The sequence below is a fragment of the Eulemur rufifrons genome, chromosome 9 (assembly GCF_041146395.1).
Source record: "Eulemur rufifrons isolate Redbay chromosome 9, OSU_ERuf_1, whole genome shotgun sequence".
NCBI lineage: Eukaryota > Metazoa > Chordata > Mammalia > Primates > Lemuridae > Eulemur > Eulemur rufifrons.
Genome location: NC_090991.1, coordinates 18,143,157 through 18,165,711, shown reverse-complemented (window position 1 = coordinate 18,165,711; position 22,555 = coordinate 18,143,157). Strand labels below are relative to the sequence as shown.

At 37.7% G+C, this 22,555-nt stretch overlaps 1 protein-coding gene across 2 annotated transcripts in view; it reads left to right on the top strand.

Moving 5' to 3' along the window:
- The window catches only part of NLK (nemo like kinase), a 149,458-nt gene extending 128,725 nt beyond the window's left edge, over nt 1-20,733 (top strand). Inside the window, exons 8-12 of one of the 2 annotated variants that reach the window (XR_011234841.1) lie at nt 5,208-5,294; nt 15,430-15,628; nt 16,545-16,638; nt 18,908-19,034; nt 20,177-20,394. Coding sequence is in view for 1 of the 2 variants with exons in the window: in XM_069480990.1 (XP_069337091.1) it covers nt 5,208-5,294; nt 15,430-15,628; nt 16,545-16,638; nt 18,908-18,962 (435 nt within the window). In the remaining variant the exon portion in view is untranslated. Of the gene's footprint in view, nt 1-5,207; nt 5,295-15,429; nt 15,629-16,544; nt 16,639-18,907 lie in introns of both variants that reach the window. The other variant, XM_069480990.1, reaches the window with a different exon arrangement.
- Nucleotides 20,734-22,555: the final 1,822 nt, after the last annotated feature.

Below are 22,555 nucleotides of genomic sequence, written 5' to 3'. Positions count from 1 at the left end.
GCTTTCCCAGAAGCCTGTTTAGCAAACTTCTGCTCATATGTCATCATCCACAACTGTCATGCGTGGCATCCCAGCTGCAAAATAGGCTAACAAAATGAGTATTTAGCTTTTCTATCCTACATAATAGAGTCAAGTAGGGGAAAAGAGGGTTGGAAATACATGTTGGATTGGCCATTCCATTGTCTGTCCCTTGCCTGTTTTAAAGCATATACCCATCCTAGAGCCAGTCAGGGTGCTCAGGGAGAAGGATGTCATTTGATTTGCCAGGCCTGGGTCAGGTGCCCATCCTTGGAGTTGGGAGACTGAAATCAAGCCCAGTGAAACCACTTGGTTTGGGAGTGAAAAGGGGGGTGGTTCCCTAAAGGTCAGGGATGTTAGGCAGACAAAAATACTATATGGTATTTTTTATTTGTTGTCTCTTCTACAACTCGAAATCTTGAATGAAGGGAAGATAGTTGCCACAGTCCAAGTATCTATTAAGGAAGACATTTGTTGAGGTACTGACCTGTTGATAGGATCCAGGGGTGGGGAACCTGCATCCTTGGGGCCACATGTGTGGCCTTCTGGATCCTTGATTGTGGCCTTTTGACTGAATCCAAATTTTACAGAACAAATGCTTTTTATACAGGGCTTTGTTCTGTGAAGTTTAGATTCGATTGAGTAGCCACATGTGGGGATCTGAAGGGCCACATATAGGCTGTCTTCTAACAGGAACCATATCTTACATTTAATAGACTCAAAGTATGTTAGAGAGTTCATTCAGTTCAAATTTCTTTTATAGGTGGGAGTTTCTTTTATATCACCCAGAGTGCTTACTATAGTGCACTGTGCATTGTGCATACTCAGTTAATGTTGCTGACTGATCATCACAGCTTCTTTGCTGCCAGCTAAGGTCAAAAACTTACATGTTGAATGAAAACTAATAGGAATGTCTGTTTGCTCAGGACACTTGCACTGCCTGGCCAACGTTGCTGTGGCAACCAGCACTCTGCAGTTAGCTTGTGATGACTGTGGCATATCACCTAAGGCCTCTCTCACCCAAGTCCAGAAGCTCATCCTTGCTTCATTTCACTGACTATTAATCATAGTCATTAATAGAGCACTCTTTATACCCCTTCCTGTCCTCATGACTCAGCACTGGCACCCACTCACTCCTACATTGCTAAGTGACTTACAAACTTGCAGAACAAACAGAAAATGGAGCAGTTTATTTTAAACAGGGAAATTAACATGTGTGAATGTTGGGAGAATTGGCAAAAACATTTCCAAATGAGATGTTTAGGGCATATTTCTAAGCATTCTATTTTTTCTCATTCCTATTGTTACCATTGCACTTATAAGAAAAATATACTTCTTATCTATTGCTGGTCTACTGGGCCCAATTGGTTTTAACTATAATAGCTGGTGAATTAGAGGGAAGAAAGTAAAATTAGAATTGCAGCCTCCCTAGTATTGCATCTTTCTTGTGGAGCCAGTGCTAGAAACTAAATTATTAATGGCTACCTTTCTGAAGAAGTATTGGCATGAATGAACTGACTCTTCTTTTTCTCTGTGCTTCTAACACACGTATAAACAGAAAAGGGGAAAGCATATAATATGGCTGTTCTAAGTCAACATGACAGCTTTATTTTCAGTGTATTTGTTAGGGTGTACTTCTGTAAACAAAGGGGAAATTTGGTGGAGGGAGACATTTAAAATTTTAAGTAGTCTTTTTTTTTTTTTTTTTTTTGAGACAGAGTCTCGCTTTGTTGCCCAGGCTAGAGTGAATGCCGTGGCGTCAGCCTAGCTCACAGCAACCTCAAACTCCTGAGCTCAAGGGATCCTCCTGTCTCAGCCTCCCGAGTAGCTGGGACTACAGGCATGCACCACCATGCCCGGCTAATTTTTTCTATACATATTTTTAGCTGTCTATATAATTTCTTTCTATTTTTAGTAGAGATGGGGTCTCGCTCTTGCTCAGGCTGGTCTCGAACTCCTGAGCTCAAACGATCCGCCCACCTCGGCCTCCCAGAGTGCTAGGATTACAGGCGTGAGCCACCACGCCCGGCCTTTAAGTAGTCTTAACGTGGACTTATTTGGTTTTCTCAAGCCTTCCCTCCACCCTACCCTTTGTTCCATATCCATTCATCCCAAGCCTTGAGAATTTTGCCTTCTAATTTGTTCTCTACCCTCCATTCAGGAACTACTTGTTTACTTGTCTTCTTGCTCACCAGAGAAGTCTTATTCATCTTTGTTGCCCCTACACCTAATACAGGGGCCTGACATTTGGTGGACATTAAGTGATTAGCAAGGATGTTGTAGATAGGGAATGTGTGTACTGGTATAGTTTAATAGATGAGAAAGCCAAGGCTCAAATGACTTACCCAAGTCTAGTGATGGTCCGGTTTGGACCCATGTCTTCTGATACTCATTCCAGTACTCCTTTCCCCAAGCTGTAACATACCTCCATAAAAATAGGATGAAAGGTAGGGTCACTTTGAGAGTGGAAGGGAAAGAATTGCTTCTGGTGAGACATTTTGATTGTAAGAATTATCTGGAATTTCGCTGACAACCTGTATAAGCCATTAAAAAAGAGAACAGCTATTCACAATCAAACCAATTTCTTAAATTTTTCAAGAATATCGAATTATTTCACTTTACACCAAAAAATTCTTGGGAAAAATATATAAATTAAGTTGTAAGTTAAAACCTCTTTTCCCCATCACTCTCTGCCCACCACCCTTATCTTGACTAATACAGATAACTTCAAAGCTCTTATGGACTTACATATTTTTAAAACAAGAGGATTGAGTGGTGGCTCATGCCTGTAATCCCAGAGGCCAAGGCGGGAGGATTTCTTGAGCCCAGTTCAAAACCAGCCTGGGCAACATAGCGAAACCTTGTCTCAACAAAAAATTTTTAAAAGGTGGCTGGGTCTGGTGACATATACCTATAGCCCTAATGGGAGGCTTAAGAGGGAGGATCCCTTGAGCCCAGGAGTTCGAGCTTACAGTGAGCTATGATGGTGCCACAGCACTCCACTCTGGGTGACACAGTGAGATCCTGTCTGAAAAACAAACAAAAAAAAACAAGAAATAATTCTCTATCTGCAAACATGTAAATGCACCAAAGAATAGTGAGTTGGCCTTCAAATATTTGATGCAAAATATACAGTATGTTCTGTACATATATGTAATTTTATACTTAAAGATACCGAGCCGGTTCAGACATGTTGATTTATCTAATTAGTGGCAAGACAGAGATAGAATCTCCATCTAATATTCTCTCTATTACTCTTTGATCCTGAAGAAAACTTCTGTATAATGAATAATTACCTCCTGACAATCTGAGGTGTCTTCTTGTTATTCTTTTCGGATTTTCCCTTGTGGCTTTTGTTGGAAGGAGGCAGATATGTAAAATACTTGATATTAGTAGTTGTTTTAGCAGGATTCTGAGGCTATGCTTAAGATCTGAGGAGACCTTTTAGTGTTCTGCTTCTCCTTTTTCTGGTGTTGTGGAGAGCTTCACCAGCATGCGACCTGCTTATATCGCTGTTCACATTGCTATTTCTGACCTTCCAGTGTTCACCTGGCAGGTGCTTTCTGTGTTATTTTGAATTTTCATCTACTGACAAACTAGAAAATACGAGAGGATTCCCACCCCCCACATAGGAAGTATATTAGAGTTTCCAAGTAAAACTTGCTTCTAGTTTGCCTCAGTATAATAATAGTATTAACAATAAGAGATGTATAATAATAAGAGAGATATTAATAAAAATAGATTAATGATGTAGTAACAAAATATATTAATAAATGACCTAATTCTAAAAATGATATGATGAAACAGTATCTGCAGAAGACATCAGGACCAGATCACATATGTTTTTAAGCCTCTCTTTTGAGTTTTTCCCACAAACCTAGAGTTATTATATCATAATAAAACAGTCTGGGCATTATACAAAATAGGAAGCCCCAGAGACTATAAAAGGCTGCTCTAGCCTGAGATTATTTCTTAAAAGTTCAAAGTTTTATAAGGAATCCCTGAAAAAGCAGAGGATGTAAGAATTATTTAGAGCTATTAGGAGGAGATCAGGTTCAGATAAAATATAGTTTGTGGTACTGATCCTCTTCAGTTTCCAAAGCATAGTGAAAGTCAGTACCCCTAAAGTTAGGTTTACATTAAACCAAGCTTTGACTTTGTTGTCATCTGAGCTGATTTTTATAGACTTTGACATGCCAAACTTGTCTGCCCACAGGAGGATTATAGGTAGAAGCCTGTTCTGAAAACCATTTACCCCACTAAGATTAGTTTCTTTTTAAAAATAGAATGGTATGAAAATCAAGCCAGTAACAATTTGGCCATACATTTGGAATTTTCAAAGCTTGGGGCAAAATCCCACTGCCAAAGCTTATATTAAACCATTAGAAGAAAGGGAGTATCTAAACATTCTTTGTCACCTTCCTGAATTCTTTTTTATGTTAAAGAATTTACTTGTATGAGAGTCAGAGCAATGATGCCATTCATCTGCTCTGTCCCCTGACACTCTTAGCAGTGAAATAGAAGCTTTTTAAGGCCTCTGGCTTCTCAGGTCATCAAAGCCATCTCCCTGGCCCAGCGCAGGAGGGGTCAGACATGGCCATGTGGATTTGCCTGCCACTTACGAAAGAATTAAGTGAGAAATCGATTCTAAAGGTAATTCAGATTGAACCATCAACACCAGTGGTGTACTTTCTTAGAAGATTCTGTAAATTCTTGAGTGTCCTATAGCTCCTTTAGGACTAGTATTTTAGCATCTTTATGGTAATATTGCCATAAGATATAGTTCACACACTTACAGTTTACATGCTTTATTTTGGGCGTGGCCAAGGTTTTAAATCTTTTTTTCTCCCACCCTAGGCTTATTTGGTCTTCCCTTCTTGTCAAAGCATTTAAGATATAGGGCTAACAGGAGCACCATATTTATGAGATTAGTTTTCATTTTTTGTAGGCCCTTTTGTGCTTTGACCTATAATGGGTAATCATGAAATATAAAATATACTTCTGGAAGTAGTGACAATTGTTGCTTTTGAAGACTGGTTAATGAGGGGAAAACTTGTTCCCCTTAAAGTTAGACTTACGTGCAACATTGTCTTTTCAGCTGAGTACTTACTTACCTTATCATAATTTGGTTGTATTCCATAACTACACAAAGACTCACTTAAATATTTTAATTTTAATTTTTTTCACAGCCATCTCTTCCTGTACTCTATACCCTGTCTAGCCAGGCTACACATGAAGCTGTTCATCTCCTTTGCAGGATGTTGGTCTTTGATCCAGTAAGTAGCATTTATTTTTATATCTCTTCAGTGAATTAAAAATGTATATGTTCTAAGAGGAACATCCTGGTTTTGAATAGATTGGCAATGTAAATAATGACTTTTCAAAAGATAAATCCCCAGTTTCATGTGTATCATGCTCACTCATCACAAAGAAGTTTGATTATTAACACATAAGAGTCTAGGAGGTGAAGAGATAACAAACTATATCATTCTTATTTATCTCAGTATTTGTGAAAGGAATTTGACCTCAAGTTAAATCAGGAGAAAAAAATTTTTAGGATTATTTGAAAAACTCTGCCCACTACATTACCTAAGGAAATATTTAGTCTGGGTTGTTGAGACAGAAACTTTTCCAAATACCCTTTCTGGACTCTTCTTGGACATTCTACAAATCACACCATAAGTTTAGCTCTTCATTTATTCATTCATCCAAAGAATATTTATTGTTCACATCTGTGCCAATAACTGTTGTCACAGAAGACTCAAAAATGGAAGCATTTAGAAGAGAAAACTTTACTTGCCAAGAATACAAGGAAGTCACCAAATACAAAACACCACAAGTATTTAAAAGATAAAAAAACACAAAACTACCAACGTTACCAGGTTTACATGGATCTGTATAATGAGAAAACAGCAACTTTCTCACAAGATTATGAGATTCACAAAGGTCATAATTATCTTCAAACATCAGCATAACAAAGATTAGGGATAAAAAAAGTTCTGTTCAGGAGTCCAAGTTTGTGAGAAATAGTCTAGGTTTTATTATTTGGGAGACCAGGACCATCAGGATGACCCAAGTTATTTTTGAGACATCTCAGGGTACAGTGTAGATTTTTGTGTGTGTTTATTTGGTGTTTATGTTTTGTTTTCTTCTTTGTTTTTGTTTGTTTGTTTACTGTGGTATGTGAAGTGTTTAATGATATTGGAAGCAAGACAATGTGGCAGTTGTTTCCACGGTCTCTCCTTGTGGTCAGTTCCCCACACCACCACCACCACCACCGTTAAGGACAGTTTCAGTCACATAACTTGCTTAATAAGCTAGTGATTTAGTATCATTAGTTTGATATTTTGTGTTATTTGGCAAGATGATCTACAAAGCTAACAGAAGATGTTGATTAATACATAAAGAACCGGCCGGGCGTCGTGGCCTATGCCTGTAATCCTAGCACTCTGGGAGGCTGAGGCGGGTGGATCGTTTGAGCTCGGGAGTTCGAGACCAGCCTGAGCAAGAGCGAGACCCTGTCTCTACTAAAAATAGAAAGAAATTATCTGGACAACTAAAATATATACAAAATATTAGCCGGGCATGGTGGCGCATGCCTGTAATCCCAGCTACTCGGGAGGCTGAGGCAGAAGAATCACTTGAGCCCAGGAGTTTGAGGTTGCTGTGAGCGAGGCTGACGCCACAGCACTCTAGCCCAGGGAACAGAGTGAGACTCTGTCTCAAAAAAACATAAAGAACCTCCTTTTTTATAGTTAACAAAGTTAGAGCCATGTAAAATTCAAGCTTCAGAGGTAATTTCTATCTGTTCATAGAGGATTTTATAAAGGCCCTAGGGTTAAAATTTACTTTTGTGTTAGAAATATTTTCTTTTTTAGTTCTATTTAGATGAGGAACCCCTAATTCACTTCTACTGGGTTTGCTTACAGTATTTATAGCTGTCAAGTATCCTCTTTTTCTGAGATCCCGTGTTTATTAATACTCCTGATCTGCCAGGAAGTCAGTCTTTACAACCTTTAAGGCTAGAATTTCCTAGCCATAGGAAGCACATTTTCCTGGGAGGCCTTTTAGACATAAGTTCTACGTGTGAAATGTAGTCCTTATTCCTTAACAGTGGGATTATCACACCTAATTAAATGAAACTTTTGGTATGGTCATAGTTATAAATACAAAGATTTATCTGTAAGGAGAAGGACATATTCTTACTGAATATACATAGGTAACTACATGATCATTAAAAAATAAAGAAATTTAGTTGTACACTACCTAATAATTAGCCATTTTTATCATTATCTTATAGAACAAGGCCAACCCATATATGTTGTTATATTTTATAGGATTATTATTTTTAAATTGGCCTGATGCTTTATTAGTTTATGATCTATATGAAGGATTCTTTTCTTTCTAGTTCTGAGGGTTCAGTCAGAACAATTTAAAGAGGGTTTCATTCTGATTTTAACCTGTTAAATTGAGAGTTGGCAATACATTAAGAATAAAGAAGTGAGGTTTTTGTTTTTAATATCCATGAGAAATAGACCATTAATCATAATTAAATCAGAATGTTTATTTAGTCCATTTAGTCTGAGGTAACTAGTTAATTCTCATTTTGTTGATCTTGGGCTAAACAGTCTACTGCCATGACATGCCTCTCCTGGACCGAAATGTTACTAGAAATTCTGATTCGGTTATATAGACACACAGACATACACAGGTTGAGCATCCCTACTCCAAAACTTTTCTTTTTTTTTTTTTAAGGAATTTATTTCTTACAGTTACAGAGGCTAGGAAGCCCAAGGTTGAGGGGCAGATCTGGTGAGGGCCTTCTTATTGGTGGGAACTCTCTGTGGAGTCACATGGCAAGGGGGCTGAGAATCCTTACGTGCTAACTCAGGCCTCTTTTCCTTTTCTTTTCCATTCTCTCTCTCTCTCTTTCTCTCTCTTTTTTTTTTTTTTTAATTTATAGACTCCTAGCACTCCATCTCCCTAAATCAGGATCCTTTAGGGATAGAGCCTAGGAATCTGCATTTTATTTTATTTATTTAATTTTTTTTAGAGACAGAGTCTCTTACTGTTACCCAGGGTGGAGTGCAGTGGCCTGAATATAGCTCACTGCAGCCTCAAACTCCTGGGCTCAAGCAATCAAATATTTATGTTTATCTGTACCATAGAAAGTCAAGCTGCTGGAGAAACTGGATAGTGATATAAGTGTGAAAGGACTTACATGTGGTGTTGAAATGACTACCATTTTTGACCTGAAGAAACAAAAGGATAATCTGGTGAAGTTTTGTGCTATGAGTGATGAACAAAAGTGAATAAAAAATAGAAAAACACTGCATAAAACTAAAAATGAAGATCTTGATCATGTAGTTAAGTATGGATCCATCAGCATCTCAGTGAACACATGTCACTTAATGCTATGCTGGTCATAAAATAAGCAAAGATCTATCACAATAAAATGAAAATTAAAGTGAACTATGAATATTCAACAGGCTGGTTATAGAAATTTAAGAAAAGACATAGCATTAAATTTTCTAGTGGATTTGTGGTGATAAAGCATCTCCTGATCACAAAGCAGTGGAAAAATTCATTGGTGAGTTTACCAGAGTCATTGCTGATGAAAATCTGATGCCAGAACAAGTCTGTAATGCTGATGAAACATCACTGTTTTGGCTTTATTGCCCTAGAAAGACACTGACTACATCTGATGAGACAGCAGCTACAGGAATTAAGGATGCCAAGGACAGAATAACTGTGCTGGGATATGCTAATGCAGCAGGCATGCATAAGTGTAAACCTGCTGTGATAGGCAAAAGCTTGCATTCTTACCATTTTCAAAGAGTAAATTTCTTACCAGTCCATTATTATGCTAACAAAAAGGCATGGATCACCAGGGACATCTTTTCTGATTGGTTTCACTAACATTTTGTATCAGCTGCTCATGCTCATTGCAGGGAAGCTGGACTAGGTGACAACTGTAAGATTTTGTTATTCCTTGACAACTGTTCTGCTTATTCCCCAGCTGAAATTCTCATTCAAAATAATGTTTATGCCATATACTTTCCCCCAAATGTGACTTCATGAATTAAGTCATGTGACCAAGGAATTATTATTATTTTTTCCCCCCCCTCCGAGACAGTCTCACTCTGTTGCCCGGGCTAGAGTGCTGGGGCGTCAGCGTAGCTCACAGCAACCTCAAACTCCTGGGCTCAAGCAATCCTACTGCCTCAGCCTCCCAAGTAGCTGGGACTACAGGCATACACCACCATGTCTGGCTAATTTTTTTTCTATATGTTTTTAGTTGTCTGGTTAATTTCTTTCTGTTTTTTAGTAGAGATGGGGTCTCACTCTTGCTCAGGCTGGTCTCGAACTCCTGACCTCCAGCAATCCTCCCGCCTTGGCCTCCCAGAGTGCTACGATTATAGGCGTGAGCCACCGCGCCTGGCCTCAAGGAATTCTTAAATCAGTGAAGACTAAATATAAAACACTCTTGGACAGCATGCTAGCAGAAGCGAACAGACACATAGTGTAGAAGGTTTACAAAGGAGTTTGGCATGAAGAATGCCATATATGCTGTTGCCAATGCTCGGAACACAGTGACTAAGGATACACTTGTGCGTGCCTGGCACAGCCTCTGGCCTGCAACTATGTTCAGTGATGATGATGAACGTGGTGGTAACTTTGAAGGATTCCTTCAGCATGTCCAGTGAAAAAAAAAAATGATGTCTGACCTCTTTCCTTCCATATGTAAAAAATATACCTTCAGGAAGAAGTGGGTATCAAAAAACTTATTAATTGATAATGAGGCTCCAGTTATTTATTCATGGACCAGTGGTAAAATAGCTGAATGGTTCTGAATCAAGGTGATCATGATATTAGTGTTGATGAATACCACATTCTCCTCCATTTCTCTGGGGGAAAAAAAGATGACGTTAACACTGCAGAAAAAGTGCCTATAGACAAGATGGTGAAAATGTGATGGGCTTATTGAAGGACTAGAGCAGCGTGCATTCATAACAGAATAAGAAATCATATCAGTTTATAAAATCAAAGAGAGACTTCTAAGACAAAAACCATCGTTAATAAAGCAGATGACTCTAGAGGAAACATTTTAAAAAGCCATCCAGCAGTATGCCTCCTCATCCCTAGAGAACCCACTTCCTAGTCCCTCAACTGTTTCTGATGTTTCTTTTCACCAAAAAAAATAAGACGCTATACAGTGTACAGTTTTTAATCAAAACACAGTATCATAGGTGAAGACTAAAAGCCTACCATTGTTCATCGTTGCTGTTGTTTAACAGCTGATATGGGTATTCTGGCTTTGCTACTGTGGTGCTTAGTTACCCTGAACACATTTTTTCACTGTGTTAATGGTATGTCATATTTTTTACCATTAAGTACTTATGTGTGAATAAGTGTTAGAAAGTGATTGCTTATCAGTAACATATAAATTCAGTCAAGACTGATGGTATTGCCAAACAACTACAGATAGTCCAGATGGGTGGCTGAGATGGTGACACCTTTGCTTTCTGGTAGTTCAGTATACACAAACTTTGTTTCATGCATAAAATTATTTAAAATATTATATAAAATTACCTTTCAGGCTATGTGTATAAGGTGTATATGAAACATAAACAAATTTCCTATTTAGATGTGGGTCCCATCCCCAAAATAGCTCATCAAGTATATGCAGGTATTCCTGGCACATACCTGTAGTCCCAGCTACTCCAGGAGGCTGAGGCAGGAGGATTGCTTGAGCCCAGAAGTTCAAGGTTACAGTGGGTGAGCTGTGATCACACCACTACACTCCAGCAGGACCCTGTCTCTAAAGGAAAAAAAAAAGTATATGCAAATATTCCAAAATCCTAAACACTTCTGGGCCCAAGCATTTTGGATAACGGATATTTAACCTTTATATATAACTATGCACTTATGCCCTGATGACAATAGTCAGAAGTACCTGATACAATCATTTACTGAGATCCTTGTAAGGTTTCTTTCAGAAGACTCACTGTAAGACTCATTTCCTGATCTTTAGCTTATATGAGGGGGCTTTATGCAAATGTAGAAAAGGAAAAGGCAGAAGCCACCAGAGTATGTTAAGATGAAAGGGCTGTGGTTCTTTTATTATAAAAATTAACAACAATATTAGAATGGATGAGGTATAATAATCAATTTATAAAGAGTTGATTAACTATTACCTCAAAATAGTAAAGACATTAAGCAAATCTCCAGAGACTTTAATTTATCCAGAGGCAATAGATAGTTACAAGCAATATTTTTAACAAGAATAAGTAACAATAATGTTTAGGAGTTTAGACAACATTATTTGCTTTTTCCCCTTGACAAAGAAAATGCATCCATTTTTTTGCGTGTACATCTACCTACCATCATACCCATTCTTATTTACATTCTTTAAAAAAAAAATATGGCTGGGCGAGGTGGCTTACGCCTATAATCCTAGCACTCTGGGAGGCTGAGGCGGGTGGATCGTTTGAGCTTAGGAGTTCGAGACCAGCCTGAGCAAGAGCAAGACCCCATCTCTACTAAAAATAGAAAGAAACTAGCTGGACAACTAAAAATATATATAGAAAAAAAATAAGCTGGGCATGGTGGCACATGCCTGTAGTCCCAGCTACTCCGGAGGCTGAGGCAAGAGGATTGCTTGAGCCCAGGAGTTTGAGGTTGCTGTGAGTGAGGCTGACGCCACGGCACTCTAGCCCGGGCAACAGAGTGAGACTCTGTCTCAAAAAACAAAACAAGGCCGGGCGCGGTGGCTCACGCCTGTAATCCTAGCACTCTGGGAGGCCGAGGCGGGTGGATTGCTCAAGGTCAGGAGTTCGAGACCAGCCTGAGCGAGACCCCGTCTCTACTAAAAATAGAAAGACATTATATGGACAACTAAAAATCTATATAGAAAAAATTAGCCGGGCATGGTGGCGCATGCCTGTAGTCCCAGCTACTCGGGAGGCTGAGGCAGTAGGATCGCTTAAGCCGAGGAGTCTGAGGTTGCTGTGAGCTAAGCTGACGCCACAGCACTCACTCTAGCCTTGGCAACAAAGTGAGACGCTGTCTCAACAAAAAAAAAAAAAAAAAAAAAAAAAAAAAAACCAAACCAAACCAAACCAAACCAATATGTGCTCTAACGTAACCCAAAGGTACATGCACATCTTTTTTAACTGTTTGTTGATGGCTACTCTGTAATGTACTAATGAAGAGCCTAGGTGTATAAAATTATGTTGTCTGGGTACGGAAAGACTTTATTAATGCAATATTAGTAAGGTCTTAATGTTAACTAAGAATCAGGAAATTAAAATTTAAGTTAACATATTAAGTCCTTATGATTTGTAGCATTATAAAAACTAATTTATTTTTAGAAACACATTACTGTTATCGTTTATCTAATTTAGTTGAATACATAATTTTCCAATTCTGTAATATTAGACAAAGCAATATTAGCTTATCTGACCAGCAAAACCAGTAGAAAAAAACCAAAGAAATTCAAAATGATTAGACCATTTGTGAGAAAACAAACCCAAAACTGGTATAAACTAGAATATTGTGCTAGCATTATTTTTACATGGTAGTAAAATCAAAAAGAAAACAGATATTTTTTAAATGTATAACTATTAACTCACACTAATTTGTCCAGAGTCATCTTGCATAGAAATATCACATGATCTCCTTATCTTGTCAGTTATATATCTGATATTAAAACTTCTAAGTTGTTGTCTTTTTTTGGTTTTTTTTCCTGAGACAAGAGTCTCACTTTGTCACCCAGGCTAGAGCGTCATGGTGCCAGCCTAGCTCACAGCAACCTCAAACTCCTGGGCTTAGCCTCCTGCCTTAGCCTCCCGAGTAGCTGAGACTACAGGCACGTGCCACCACACCTGGCTAATTTTTTTTTTTTTTCTATTTTTAGTTGCCCATCTAATTTATTTTTATTTTTAGTAAAGACGGGGTCTTGCTCTTGCTGAGGCTGGTCTCAAACTCCTGACTTCAAGTGATGCTCCTGCCTCGGCCTCCCAGAGTGCTAGGATTGCAGGCATGAGCCACCACACCTGGCCCCTTATTTAGTCTTTGAATTACAGCTTTAGCAAGAAACAATTTCTAAAGAACCAACATATTTAATGCATAAGAAAAAGTAATATTTTTTAAATCTTTAAATTACTTTTACATGTTTTTAATGTATTGATATTGTTTCTAAAAGCTCATTGGAATAGGAGTTGGCTCCATTTAATTTTAAGAGATTTCATAATATGGTGTATCAGTTCCCTTCTAAAGTATACAGAGTACACCAATTTGTTTACTTAGAAATATTTTATATTTGTAAAATGGAAAATTTTGTTAGCTTTTATTCAAAACTAGAGGAGCCAATTTTGATAAATCAACAAAATCTAGTATAGGAGCAGGTGTCCATACCTATTACAAATATTGATCATTTAAAGAAACAAGATATGTGCAATATGTACCTAAGATATATAATATGTAATTAAGCACCATTAGGTCCTTCAAAAGAGAAAACCATTGTTGAAAATCTGAGTAATTTTGTGATTTATTTCTCAATTTAGCAGTACAGTTTCTTCTTTTCAATGTTCATACCCTTTATAAAATGACAGTCTCCTTTCTTTAGTCTTATTTGAGAAGTCCTAAAGAGACATTAATATGTTTAGAGAAATGGAAGTTGATTGTATTGCCAGGGATTTGATTTACTTTTTGTTCAAAGGTTTCTCTTAGGTAAAACACTTTCGAGGAACCCATATTGGTGCACACAGAACATACAGAGCATGCTATCCATAGTCAAGGAAACACCAAAATCTTTTCATCTCTGCATTCTTAAGTTTCAGGAAATATCACAATTCACAAGCACAAAAGGATAACATAGGAACTGGATTCCAGCTGCTGGTGGCAGCTGACTGGCACCCAATTTCTGCCACCCGACAGAAATGAATTAATGGTCAGATAATAAAATTAAAATGCAGACTCAATCACTGCTCCCACCATGGTGGAGAGTTGGCATGTTCATTCACAGACAGACGTGGCCAGATTTAATTTGGAAAGGCCAGAGAGCTCAGTCCCGTACATGAAACTGGTGACCAGAGGAGTCAAGGAAGGGGAGCTAAGGGCTCAGAGGGGTCTAGGACTGGGCACAATGCACTGTCAGCCTATTTGTTTCTTTGGGTTCAAACAGTGGAACTTTATCCCAGTGAAACCTCCAGGAATAGCTATCAAAGGGAAGGCTCAGAGTTTTTTAGGGAAGAAAAATTTTACTTTGCTAAGAGTGCAAGGGAATCAGACTTCAAAAGAGCCAGATCACCAAATACAAAACATAACGGGTATTGAGAGGTAAAAAACCCAAGTTATCAAGTTTACATTTGTCTGTTCACAGTGGATAAACAGCCTCTTTCTTCTGTGATTATCTTACCATGAAAGTTCATGACATGCCTTTTTACACCAGAATAGCGAATATCAGAGATAAAAGTGTTTTTAAGGAATCCTGGTTTATAAGAAACACTATTTGGGGGACCAGAACCAATCAGGATGATCTAGTTATTTATGGGTTTTTTTTTTAGTACAAAATGGTTTTCTTTTTAAAACTGTGTTATGTGAAGTACGTGATCATATTGGAAGCAGGGCAAAGTGACAGTTTTTGTTGTACTCTGTACTCTTGAGTCCATCCTTAAATCCTTTAAAATTCACTTTCTTTTAGTAGTATTCATATGTCTACTGAGCTAAAAAAAAAAAGGGGGGGGGACAGTTTTTTTCTTTAGTTTTATAATGGAGCAATGAGCCAAAAAGTTTATGATTTTCAAGTAAACATGAAGCTAGAATATTAAGTATTCTGATCTAAAGTGCCAGAAAACACAGGCTAGACCAGACTCCTGGTATTCAGACTGAGCTCTCAAAACGTGGCAGTCATATCTAATTCCAGCAGCTTTAGATATGCTTTTGCCCTGCTCTATTTGATATTTGAAGGGAATAAAAGTTTCAAGCAACTTTATAAAATTGCCACTGTGATCACATCTCTTCTAAATGTTGACACATATTTAGAAAATACAGCCTTTATTTAAAATATAAACTTATCCTCTTGGAAGTATTACATATTTAAATGTCGTGATATTTGTCATTTTTGACCCTGCATACATGTCAAGGTAGAAACTTTTCAGAATTTTAGCAAAAAGGCATTTCTAAGTGCTATATAGTAGTGGCTGATAACAGTAGTTTTCCTAAGTCATATACTCCCTGTAATGCTGTGTTATCCATCTTTAAACTCAATGATCCCTCTTTGCACAGGATGTACTATAAATTAAGTATAAGCTGTGTAAAGCAGTTATTGTGTCCTGTGAAAGATCCTGTGTGGACAGTCATGTTTATCTGTAGTGTTGATGTACTGGTCTCTAAATTTGATTTCAGTCCAAAAGAATATCCGCTAAGGATGCCTTAGCCCACCCCTACCTAGATGAAGGGCGACTACGCTATCACACGTGTATGTGTAAATGTTGCTTTTCCACCTCTACTGGAAGAGTTTATACCAGTGACTTTGAGCCTGTCACCAATCCCAAATTCGATGACACTTTTGAGAAGAACCTCAGTTCTGTCCGACAGGTTAAAGGTGAGTATCTGTTTTGGCCTTTGGCCAAGCAAAATGACTAGTAACTTTTTCTGTTAGGTGGCCAGAAAGAGCTGAGGTCTGGGTGGTGCCCAAAGCTTCTTTTTACAACCTTGCATATAGCTTATTTTTACAACCTTGCATATAGCTATTTGTCCAGGATATAAAAATGCTGATTTAATATTACATCCAGGAGAAGGTCAAAGAAAGAAATGAATATTTTGACCTTGTTTTCAAAGTTTATTTAGTGAATGTGACTCAAAACATATTTGATATGTATTTACTCAGTGTCATTTCATTGAATGAAACTATTGGACTTCTTTATATAACATACAAAATTCCAGAAAGGATAGAAATTTACTGAGGGAATCATTGCTTGGATGATGAAAGGAATTTCTGATAGTTTACTGGTAAAATTTCATCACATGATCTCCTATTATGATAGGGTGGGGATAATGACATCTAAAATTCTGAATGATTTTAGTGACTTGCTCCCAGGACATTTTAGAAGAGAAAGGGTAGTCCCCAAAGTAACCACCCAAAACCATATACCTAAAACTACCAACTGGTATTTTTAAGTGATCTTCAAAAAGGCAATAATTACCAACAACTTAGAAGAGTTCACCTGTAATGCCAACACTGTGGAGTCTCTCTCAAATTTGTAGAGCATTTTATTCTTCCCACTGATGGGGTTTCTATCTATGTAATGCCACCACTGGGTTTTTTGCCTGTGTTTAGCAACAACTGTCATTTTAGTTTCAGGAAAGTTCAGTGGAATTCTGCTTGATAGATGATGTGTATTTGATTTAATTAAACCAATAGGAAATGCTGTTCAAATGCTGGCTAGAGTTAGCTGAGAATTCACTGCTCCCAGGCCTGCAAATTGGCATGGATTATATGATGTTTGTTTTCTCCACAGAAATTATTCACCAGTTCATTTTGGAACAGCAGAAAGGAAACAGAGTGCCTCTCTGCATCAACCCTCAGTCTGCTGCTTTTAAGAGCTTTATTAGGTAACTATATGTATGTAATTCTGACATTCTTTTTAGAATTAAAAGGATGCTGTTGTGATTTTGTTGGCATATTTCTGTTTTTATTTAGATTAGGTAACATAAATAAAAGGTCAGACAGAAAGTTTCTGTTATGAGCTTTGGCTTTAGAAAAAGTGTATTAGAAATGTAAGTTTCAGTTTTCACACTAGTGCCAGTTCACCGTGGTTGCTTTGCAGTTCTTCCCCCAGGTGACCATTGTGCCACCTAATCGTGTATATGAGGTCCCACTGCAGCAGCAGCATGGCAGCCACCTGCCTTGGAGTTAGTCATGGTCACCTCGGTTCCCACTATTATTCCCACCCCTTTAATAACTGGAAGCAAGAAAACTTTTTTTTTTTATAGGTTGACTGCTGGTATAGCTATTAAGAGGAGAAGCCAACAGGCTTATGGTAGAGCTATGAACGTACTTTGGAACCTAGCAAGCTTCATTCTCCTGTTTCTCTTTGTCCTTTCCTTCTCTTGATCTCTTTTCCCCTACCTAACTCCTTATATCAATCAGGGTCTTGTTAGGAAAAAGAAACCACTCCAGTAATAAGAATGGGGAAAATTTAATAACAAGAATCATTAACCAGGAAAAGATGGTTAACTACTAAAAGGCATAAAAGAGGATTCTGAAAGGTCCTGAAATAGCAAATGCAGAAAGCAACTACTCCCTTATAGACTGAGGGAGAGTGAACAAGAAAGAAATTAAGAATTTAGAAGAGGGCCCTCCACCCAAGGACCTCTTTGGAGATGGTATGGCTACCTCAGGAACACAAAGCATGAGGGTGGTAAAGGAATAGGCCAAAAGGTGTGGGCAGAACTGGTCCATCAAAGAGACCCACTTAGAAACTTGCCAGAGAGTTTGGGTGGACCAAAGCTGGGCCTTCTACAACACACACACACACCCCCACACACACACCAGGAAGGGAAGCTGGGCCTTCTAACACTCACACACACACACACACACACACACACACACACAGAAGATTCCTGATGCTGCAGCCTTGCAGTGCCCTCCCAGCGCCCTCTGTTGACAAAGGCTAACATTAAGCCAGGTGCCAAAGGGGAGCCATGAACAGGCTGGCTCTAGTATCACAAAGCAGTACAAAGAAGGGTGGATTTGGATCTGAGAGGCCACATGGTCTCCTTTCTCCTCTCCTTTCCCATCTCCCTGCTTCTCTTTCCCTTTCCCAGGTCGTATTGAAGTAGCTTGGTTGAAGTAGTTTGTTGAACCACAGTCAAGAATTTTTGTTTAAAATTTGTAAATCAGGTGACTTTCATTTCCTCCACATATTTTTCCATAGAAAGAAGAAATTAAGTTGCATTTTTACTTCTCTTTGGTTTAAATTACTTTGTTTTAATATTTTCCCCTAAGAGTCAGTGACCTAGTCAATTAGGTGTTTTAGCACCTTCCAGGTGCAAGTCATCCTGGGTCCTGGGGAAACAGAGTGGTTACACCCTTCTTCCTCACATTTACAATCCAATTAGCAGCCTTGACATGGGAAATAACTAATAACAGATCTGTGGATAACAAATACTAAATGATTATCCATACTCCCCATTAATACTTGATAAAAATATGCATGTGAGGCTCATTTAAACTAGGTCCTCTCAAAGTCACTGTAGTTTGAAAGGCTACTTTTAAATGAATAATTCTACATCCTTAAAGGCTGTTTTCCTGATTGATTATAGACATTATTATTTATAATAGCTACCATTTACTTTATGACGTAGGCACCATAGAAGACACTTTACATACATTATCTCAATTATTCATCACAATATGCTATGAGGTAGACAGCATTATCTCTTTCCAAGTGAGGAAAGAATAAGGAACTTGCTCTGTGCCACACAGCTAGTAAATAACACGTTGTTTTCAAGCCCATGTATTAGCCACTATACCATATTGCCTCATGATAGATAACAGATCCTTAAACGAACATTTGGAACAAATTCAACTTTAGAGAAGTTAAAGAAACAAATAAAAATCCAGAAATGGACTTCATAATTTTTTTTAAAGGAAGAAAGGAAAACAGGCAGTAGTGGCTGGTCCAAGTGCAGTGGTGTTTACAACTAATTGATCACAACCAGTTACAGATTCCTTTGTTCCTTCTCCACTCCCACTGCTTCACTTGACTAGCCTTAAATATATATACAAAAGAAAAAAAATAAAACAGGCAGTAGTGAATTGCCCGTTTGCCCATTGTGGCATTACAACTAATTTCACCATATCTCCATTTTCTTCCAGTTCCACTGTTGCTCAGCCATCTGAGATGCCCCCATCTCCTCTGGTGTGGGAGTGATGGTGGAAGATAATGTACTACTGAAGATGTAATGTAGCTTTCCACTGGAGTCTGGGATTTGCAATTCTGGAGGTTAATCATGCTTGTACTGTAATTTTACTAATGAAGTTTTAAATTAACAACCACTACTTGTATGATATGAATAATATTTAGAAATGTTACTAGACTTTTAATCTTGTAAAGTGGTTGTGCTTTTAGAAGAAAAATATTTTATCCAGAGTTGCACATGTTTTATGAATTTAGTGCAGCTGTTATGGCTCACCTCAGAACAAAAGAGAATTGAACCAAATTTGGGAGTTTGGGGTTTTATGTTTTTGTTTTGTTTTGTTTTTCTTTTTTAAAATGAAGTGAGATTGTTCACACACACAAAACACACACATACACACACACACACACACACACACAAAGGACAGTCATACATTTTGATATTTGAGCCATTCCTAAAGATTTGGGGTTTTCTAAAACTAAAGAATCTAGAAACCTTGCCTGCGACCAATCATGGAGCCACGTGAGCTGATCGTGGCTGCACCTGGGGGGAGGGGGGAGGAGGGGCATGCCACCTAATGATCAAGCCCTATAATTAGCTTCTCATTAGAGCCGTGATGGTGATGTGTGCTGTCTAAAATCCAATGTTGTGGGTAGAGAGAATGAGTTTGTGACTAGGCGAGACTAAACTTTTGTTTTCCTCACCCAGTATAAATATATATATATATATATATATTTAATCTATTTTTATTAGAAGTTTTTCTGCTCTTTCTTACATAAAAGAACCCCAAGCATGCATCTTTCATGTGTGTAAATAATTCATTTCTGGGCTAATTTCAAAAGAATCCCAACATTACTGTATAGAGAGAGAACTAGCTTGCACATTTTAGGTCTGTGAAATTTTGTGAGACTTTTCCTGCACTGGACAGTAAAAAAATAATGAATAAAAGACAAAAACAAATTTTAAAAAATTTAAAGCCACAAAAAAAGGCACATAGGGAATTATGTCAAATGTGTTTGTGTCCTTAGGCAAAGCTGTGGGAGTCTTGAAATGTCACAGTAGTAAATAACTTATTACTTTTTGACAAATTCTTTTTGCTGTTGGAACACTGAATTATTCTGTGCATATGTATATATGAATACAAATTGAAGGCCTCTACCTCCTGGAGTTATACAACTTGGCTTGTTTACCTCCACATGCTGATGATGACTATTTTTTTTTTTTTAAGTTCAATGTGGAGACTTGAAACTTGAATGTCCCTTCCAACTTTTATATTAAAAATAAAAAGACAAGAAAATTGAAGATCGTTTTTCACCTGTACAAGGAATACTAATGGATCGTCTTAAAATTGGTCTAGGAAAAAACCTTGGTGTGTGTTATGGACAATTAACTGTTAAAGTTATTGTAAGTTATCTGTATTTAGCAGAGTATTTTCATCTTGAGTGATCTGAGCTGAATTTGAAGACTATTAATAAGTTATGTTTGGAAGTTTTAACTTCAATGAAGTAATTATTTGCTGTGAAAGAAACAAACATTGAATTACTAAACAAAGATGGTGCAATATCTTTGTTTTTTTTTATGAGGCTCCTGAGAATCAACCCAACTGAAGCATTTCAATTCACTTGAATGAGAAACGTGTTTAGTATCAAAAGAGCCCAAGAAGACACTGGTGTGAAAGGTACAATCTCAGAGGTTGGTCAATTACCGTGGCACACTTTCTGGTCACTTTGTACAATGTAGATTTGAAGTACAGTGGTGAAAACATTAAATGTGACATTTGAAAAAGATGTGTTATCTGTTTATTTTACTTTTTTTTCCTTTGTTTTCTCTCTTCAGTACAGCTTGTATCCTGACTTTGCAAAGTTTTGAGACATTTCCTATTTATATTTCCAGTTTGATCTTTGAGGAAATTAGTTGTTTTTTAAATCTTTCAAGAAATTTTAGATTGACAAAAACATATTGAAAACTTAGTTAACTGATATCAAAGACATTTTAAATATATACAATATCAAGTTCTGGTAGCTTGCCCCTGTAGTCCCAGCTTCTCAGGAGGCTGAGGCAGGAGGATTGCTTGAGCCCAGGAGTTCAAGGCTGCAGTCGTGCCACTGCAGTCCAGCCTGGGAGACAGAGCAAGACTCTGTCTCAAATAAATAAATTAATCGGCCAGGCACGATGGCTCATGTCTGTAATCCCAGCACTTTGAGAGGCCAAGGTGGGAAGATTGCTTGAGGCCAGGAGTTCAAGACCAGCCTGGGAAACTCAGTGAGACCACGCCTCTACAAAAAAAAATGAGCCAGGCATGCTGACACACACCTGTAATCCTAGCTACTTGAGAGGCTAAGGCTGGAGGATCTCTTGAACCCAGAAATTCGAGGTTACAGTGAGCTAAGATCGAGCCACTGTACTCCAGCCTGGGTGACAAAGCAAGACCCTATCACTTAAGAAAAATTTAAAAATGTTAAAAAGGGACAATTTCCCCTGTAAAAATAAATTATTAATAAGTTAAAATATGGAAGTCTTTTCAGACCTTAGAGTCTCTAATCCAGTGGTTTTCAAACTTTTTTCTTTTGAAGCAAAGAACCCTATCTTCATGTGAAATCTTACTCCAATCTATTAGAGTCTGATATATTAAATAAAAGTAGATTGTTCTGTATGAAGTAGACTGGTGAGGGACTTGACTCCCTCCCTGCTCTTCCTTTCTGCCTCCTATCCTTAGCAGCCCAAAGGCGCTTCCAGCTAAGGAAGAAGTCCCAGCTCAGTGGTGGAATCAAGGCCTGAAATGAGACTGCCTAACTTCAGAATACTTTCCCTGAGGCCAGATAAAGCAACACTACTCTTGAGTTTGGAGATGGCATGTACTTCTCCCTATCTTTTCTTTATTTGGCAAAAATGAATGGATTTTTTTTTCCTGGCATGGGGGAGAAGACTGTTCTAGCACATATAAATTAATACATACACATTTATTAGTCTATTCATTCAACAAAATTTTGAATACTTACTAAGCAAGAATTGCTTATAAGGAAGCCTTATTAATATCAATAATGCTTAAATAAGACCAGCTTTCATCATTTACAATTACATCATTTACATCTATGAGTTTGCACATAGAATATTTTGAAACTAAAATTCTTCACAAATATTAGAGAAACTATATTGACTTGCTTATTACCAAACAAAGGAGACTTGTGCCTTATTTCTTTATTGTTGGGAATTGCAAAAATGTGGAATTCCTAAGGCCAGTAGAGTCAGTATGGACAGATAAGTTAGGACTGTAATCATCTGCAATTTGTGTGCAGCTTAAGAACCCAGAAGATGGAGATAATCTCTTGTGATGGCTCATAAGGTTTGGAATTTTTATTTTGTTTTCCCTCTATGGTATGTTATTTAAATATTTTATATTAAAAGATATATTAAAGAATAGAATGTAAAATTTGCATGAATTTTGAAATTAAGACAACTTTCGGGACATTTTCAGAAAAGTTTATTGTCAACAGAGCTTCACCAAAGGCAATTCTAAAGGGAAATTACTTTACTTCAAAGAAAAGAAAAGTAATAACTAAAAGCAGATCTCCAGTGCAAGAATAGTAAACAAAGAAATTGGTGAGAA